This window comes from Hydra vulgaris, chromosome 05 (genome assembly GCF_038396675.1).
Source record: "Hydra vulgaris chromosome 05, alternate assembly HydraT2T_AEP".
NCBI lineage: Eukaryota > Metazoa > Cnidaria > Hydrozoa > Anthoathecata > Hydridae > Hydra > Hydra vulgaris.
This window is the reverse complement of record NC_088924.1, coordinates 4,766,882-4,773,409: the sequence shown is the minus strand read 5'-3', so window position 1 is coordinate 4,773,409 and position 6,528 is coordinate 4,766,882. Positions and strand designations below refer to the sequence as shown.

Genomic DNA, 6,528 nt, shown 5'->3' with positions numbered 1-6,528 from the left:
TTATATATTTTTGTTCTTAAGTTAAAAAAACAAAAAAACTTAGTGCAGTCGGTTGATGCTTTTTTACGTAACAATATTTCACTGCCGGACACCAACAAATCCTTTTGCACAACTTAAGTTTATATATTCCTGTATGTAAAACAATCGAGACACAAACCGTTAAGCGAATAAAATTGGTTAAATTGGTCTTTAAAGATAAGAAAGATTTGTGTCTTGTTGACGCCATTATATTACGTCACGGTCGTAGTAATAACCAAATTCGGACGAATAACGGACGAATAAATAAAAACATGGCACGTTGTTAATGATTGAACTTTGCAATGACATCGCAAACGGTGGACACTTTTTATTAACAACTATAAATAATTTTTTAAAGAGTGAAAAAAGAAAAAGAAAAATCAATAAATCAGGAGATATTTTGCTTTAGTTTTTCAAAAATATAATCAATTATAAAGAAAAAACGAAATATCTAAAAAGAAGAAAAAAGAACGAACTATTTGAAAGGATATAAAATAAACTACAAAAGTAACGAAAATAATAATAAACAAAAAAAAGTTTAAAAATGAATGAAAAAGGAAAGAAAACATTCGAAAATTTGGGAAAACTCGGCATAACAAGATTTTATATTGTTTTTACTTTTTTCATATTTCGTTAGTTATTCATTTCATATTATGATTTATTTTAAGGTAGTTTTATTTAGCTATGCAATGATGTTTTCCGTTATGTAATGATATTTTCTTTTCTTTAGTTTTTAGTATATGTAGTGCATATAGCTTTACTTATTATTTGTTGCTAATCATTAAAATCATTTGCTAGTTATTTACTCCATCATGTTAGTTTTATAAAGTGTTTCTTTTTTTCTTTCTATGTTTTATGAATTATTTATTGTTACTAGTTTGCTTGATTACATTATTATGCTTTGTACTTTTTTAGCGGTAGCTTTGTTTGTAATGTTTATCCCTTTTTTTGGTTTTTGTTTTTCACAGTGTTTTTCTGTTTTTGTTTTTTTTGTTTATTGTGTTATTGTGTTATTGTACAATATATTATGGTTTTCATATTTTAACAATTATGATTAACATATTTACTAAATCTATATAATTTTTTTAGTAGTAGTCGTTTTTATGTCATCGTTAATTGTTACGTTTTGTCAATTTTTTACTGTTTGTAACTGTAGCTATGTATGTATAAATGATTATTGTATAAAACGTAATATTGATTTATTTTATTTATTGTAATTACTGTATTACTATTATTATTATTATTACTATTAATAATATAATTATTAATATTACCAAGATTATTTGTATATATGTAAATTATTTTTTTAAGGTATTTACTTGTATGCTCTGTATGTTGTATTACTCTGTATGCTTATTTCGTGATGCGCTTTTCATTTCTTTCAGTTTTAATAACAATCATGTCTACCAGTAAAAGAAGAAAAATAGAGCTTGTTGATGTCACACAATTTCCTGAGGTACTTGTTCCTGTGCGTGATATCAATTGGGAATTGTGCATTTTGTGTCAGCGTGTTTCACCGGAACCTCTTATAATTCCCAAAGAGGCAGGTTATAAAACTCTAAGTGAAAACTTGATCGAGTTCGATAATCATGAAGCTTTGCCACCAACTATTCGCTTGGATAAAATAAGTGATGGAAAGGAGTTATTGCACGCATTAATTGTTAATAAGGCAAAGTACCACAAGCTTTGCCGAAACAAGTACGACTCTCAGAAACTGCAGAGAATCATTGAGAGAAACCAAAATGTGCAAGATGATTCTGAAAACGCCCAGAGCTCTGCTAGGTGCATGCGATCCTCATGTAAAGCAGTTGACATAAAAAGTTGTTGTTTGTTTTGTGATGGTGAATCTGTGACAGGCAACCCCTTAGTACAGGCAAGCACAACAGAAATTGGCCCAAAAGTGTATGCTCTAGCCATTGAAATGCAGGACACAAATCTGCTTAACAAAATAGCAAACCAAGATTTCATAGCACTCGAAGTCAAATATCATAAAGACTGTTACAGGGGATTTCTCAACAGAGCCCGCAGTCATGAGCGCTCCTTTAGCAATGATGAACACAATCTCTATCGATTGACTTATGGCTCTGTCATTGCGGAATTGGTTAGTTACATGGAAGAGATGTTTATATATGGTACATCATCCCCTGTTTTTAAGCTGTCTGACATCAATAAACTTTGTGCAGATCGTATGTCGAGTCTCGGAGTTCAGTCTGAGTCTATCAACCGAACTAGACTGAAGGACGATTTAATTTCCTTAGTTCCTGGTTTGAGGGAAGACAAGTGTGGTAAAGAAGTCATCTTAAGCTTTGAGCCAGATGTGGGTAATGCCATACGTGATGCTTGCAACTTCAACGATATGTCGGACGGTATTTGCATTGCTCAGGCAGCTGGTATTCTCCGTAGAGATATGTTTAGAGAGTTTCCCAAATTCAGCGGCTCGCTTATAGGCGACTTTGGATCTCGTGATTGTGTGCCACCTTCCCTTGTAAATTTTGTTAATACTCTTTTAGGAGGCTACAATATCGACAATGGTTCACCTGCTTCCGCACCCGAGCAGGAAGCTGCTTATTCCATTGCACAGTTAATTCGATTTAATAGTGTAAAGCGTAGCAGAGCCAACAGACCTCAACAAATACGTCATCAAGCAAACCAAGAAACTCCATTGGCCGTGTACCTTGGTTTGATGATCCATAACTGCACTCGGAAAAGATCAGTTGTCGACAAATTGAATTCTCTAGGTTTAAGTATTTCATATGACCGAGTTCAAGAAATTGAATCAAGTTTGACTAATGAAAAGTGCAAATTTTATGAGCAAATAGGTCATGTGATACCAAGTTGCCTGTCTGAAGGTGTTTTTACAACAGCTGCGATAGACAATATTGATCACAATCCATCTTCAACTACATCTAACGATTCATTCCACGGCTCTAGCATCACAGTTATTCAGCATCCGGATACTCCCCATTCATTTTCAAAATCCACTTCAGATGGACTCCTTTGGTCTAGGAAAATCAATAGCAAATTGCCGGATACATACACCACTCTCCCTGCAACGAATAATGTTGTTTCCGAACCACTAATGACCACTGTGAATGCATCACCTATTGCTAGTGATCCAATAACCATTGAGCAGTTGACACCTTGGCTAAATTCTGTGCAGGAGTCTGTGTATAACACATCAACAAATAAAACTTCATTCGCTGCTTTCCATGCGGAAAGAAATATGCATCCAGCAACCTTTCCATGTCATAACATACTATTGCCATTGCTAACAGATCACATTCAGTCTCCAGCAACAGTACGCCATTTGATGGATGTAATAATAAAAATAACGAGTGCTGTCAATAACAAACAAGGTGCTGTTATAACTGGTGATCAGCCCGTGTACGCAGTTGCAAAGTATATACAATGGAAGTTTCCGGATGTTTATGGAGAGGATAAAATAGTCATTATGATGGGTGGACTCCATATTGAAATGGCCATTCAAAACATGATTGGAAAGTGGTTGAAGGGCAGTGGTTGGACTGAAATGTTCATAAAAGCAGAGGTTGCTAGCATTGGAAGGAGTGAGTCGCTGCTTAAATCGTCGCACATAAAGAGAACAAGATATGCGCACGAAGTGAGCCTGGCATCTCTTTTCATTCTTCGTGATGAGGCGTATAAGCTAGATTGTAAGGACTTTGTTGAGTCATTGGAAGAGTGGATTTCCAGGAAAAGCAACGAATCTAATCAGTTTCTTTATTGGCAAATCGTTATGGAGTTGGAGAGCCTGCTACTGAGTTTTGTGCGCAGTATTCGCGAATCAAACTTCGAGGAGTACGTGCGAATGCTAAAGCAGATTGCTCCGTGGTTCTTCGCACTTGATCTAACTAATTACTCTCGCTGGTTGCCGGTTTTCATCAAAACCTTGGAAGAGCTACCTGTCCGACACCCTTATGTGTTTGAGGAATTCAAAAAGGGCCACTTCACAAGTAGGAAAACTAACGCGGACTTCTCTGCCATGTCTGATGACCAGCTTCATGAACAGAACAACAAATTGATCAAGAGTGACGGAGGAGCAATCAATGTACTTCATAACGAAACTGCTCTTCTTAAGTGGATGGTAACTGGTCCAGAAATTTCTCGAATGATTAATGAGTTTGAGAATGAAGTTCGCAGTTCCACTTCTTTGGGTTATCAACACCGTCGCCATCATGAAGACAGAAATAGTTTTCAGACTCGTTATCTTCATCACGTGTCTGAAGTTGTGAAATCTATGCGCGATGATGGGAATCCTTTTGCGGAGCAGTTACTGCAGACAGCAGACAACCATAAGATTATAATGTCCAATTCAGCCGAAAAAACTGTTCAAGAAGCCAAGATCACAGGGCAACAGCAATACAACGAGTACGTAGCTGACCGTCTTGTGTCCAGACAAAAGTCAATTCATGAGCCTTTGAAAAGAAACAAATTTGAATTGTTCCACAGTTTGAAAATTCCAGGTTCCAAACATAAAACTAAAATCGCTGATCTTAAACATGACTCCAACTACTTTTGTAAAATGTATGTAGCAAGTCAAAATCGTGTTAGTGATATAGAGGATTTCTTTTCACACGAAAACAACCGTTATCCGCCGTCAATTTCTGAATTCGGAAGGAAGCGTAAGGCCACCAGCAAATTAGATGTCCTCATTTGTTTGGAACAGTATGGTAGCGAGAAACAACAAGACTTCAACCTTGACTATAAGGTTTCTGCTCTGATTGTTGATGGTGCAGCACTCGTACACATGCTTCACCCGAGATCGTCAAAGACATTCTCTGACTACTGCGAAAATGTGATTGGACCATTCGTGGACAGACTTCTGAGATCCGTGCAGCGCCTTGACATTGTTTTTGATCGGTATGTCCCAAAAAGCTTGAAGTCCGAAACACGGGAAGATCGTGGATCAGGGCAACGCATAAACGTCACAATGGGTACACTTATTCCAAAAAAGTTTGACAAATTCCTATCTGTGGACTTCAATAAGACGCAACTGTTCGGCCTTATTTCCAGATTCGTTTTAACGCAATCCGTAGTTGGAAAAGTTATTGTTTGTACCATTGAAGAAACTGCATGTGCCAGTCAACAAGATTTAGATGTATCGTCCATATCTCCTTGTAGTGCTGAAGAGGCAGATGGCCGTCTTTTGCTCCATGCTAATCATGCACTGAAAAATGGCAACTTAACTATAACTATACGCACTGTGGACTCCGATGTGGTCGTTATAGCTCTCTCTGTGTTTAGCCAGATGATTGGAGTGAAAGAGTTGTGGATTGATTTTGGAGTTGGAAAAGGAAGACGAATGATAGGAGTTCACCATCTACATCAACACATTCCAGATGGTGTATCGTCAAATTTACCATTCTTCCATGCCTTCACCGGATGTGACACAGTATCAACATTCTGTGGGATTGGAAAACGAACGGCATGGAAAGCGTGGATGAACTACCGAGTAGTTGATGCTGCATTTCACAATCTTTCCACGTCAGACTTAAAAAATGATGTCTTAACTGATACGGCAATGAAGGCCATTGAGCGATTTGTAGTATTGATGTACGATCGATCATCAACCGCTGCTGGCGTAAACGAATGCCGCCGTATACTCTACACCATAAAGAATAGAGCAATTGAAAACATTCCGCCGACTGCAGACGCTCTTCTGCAGCACACAAAGAGAGCAGCACTGCAGGCACACTTATGGAAACAATGCTTGTCTGCTGTTACTCCAGGATATTTACCCACTGAATGGGGATGGAAAGATACAGCTGATGAGTGCTATACACCACTTTGGTGTACTCTGCCGGAGATTTCTCGACATTGCCAGGAACTGATTCGTTGTTCGTGCAAAACTGAGTGTAAAAACTGTTCATGTAAACGACATGGTTTACCATGCACTAAGCTGTGTGCATGTAACGGCTATTGTTACAAAGAAACAAATGGTGATTCATATGAAGAACTAGAAGTTGAAGAAGACCCGGAATTCGACCATGTTCTCCAGATCTCCTTCCATGACGAATTGTAATCCAAAAGTGTATTGTAATTATGTAAATACGTAAATGTATGTAAATATGTAAATATGAGTTTCTTGTTACATCATCGAACAAGACGGCGTTTATTTTAAGTGGATGTCACTACTAGTTCTAAAGTTATGACCATTTAAAAACTTTCAAGATGGCCGATGGCAGCCATCTTGAAATTTCAAAACATTGATTTCAGTCAGTTTTATGTAACTTTTCTCTTAGAACAAATCGATGTTTATTTGAAGTGGATATCACTACTAGTTCTACAGTTATGACCATTTAAATACATTCAAAATGGCCGCCATTGGCCATTTTGAATAATTCATCTGTAAAACGATTCCAGATGTATAACAAGTTTGTGTCTCGCTATTTTTTTGTTGCTCATACCGTCCACTATCACTATGCAAAGTTACACGCTGGTGTCCAGAAGTGAAATGTTTTTATGATAGCCAGCTGCACTAACTATCATTAG

The 6,528-nt window shown here is 37.1% G+C and overlaps 1 protein-coding gene across 1 annotated transcript; it reads left to right on the top strand.

Annotated features, from left to right (window-relative positions):
- Positions 1 to 306: 306 nt before the first annotated feature.
- Positions 307 to 6,113, top strand: LOC136080481 (uncharacterized). The gene is made up of 2 exons (XM_065797193.1): positions 307 to 686; positions 1,404 to 6,113. Exon 2 carries the CDS (start codon positions 1,418 to 1,420, stop codon positions 6,056 to 6,058), a length of 4,641 nt encoding a protein of 1,546 aa, XP_065653265.1. The 5' UTR covers positions 307 to 686; positions 1,404 to 1,417; the 3' UTR covers positions 6,059 to 6,113.
- Positions 6,114 to 6,528: the final 415 nt, after the last annotated feature.

What these genes read in the sequence shown, in the direction of transcription:
- LOC136080481 (XM_065797193.1), top strand. Translation starts at nt 1,418, where the DNA reads ATGTCTACCAGTAAAAGAAGAAAAATAGAGCTTGTTGATGTCACACAA.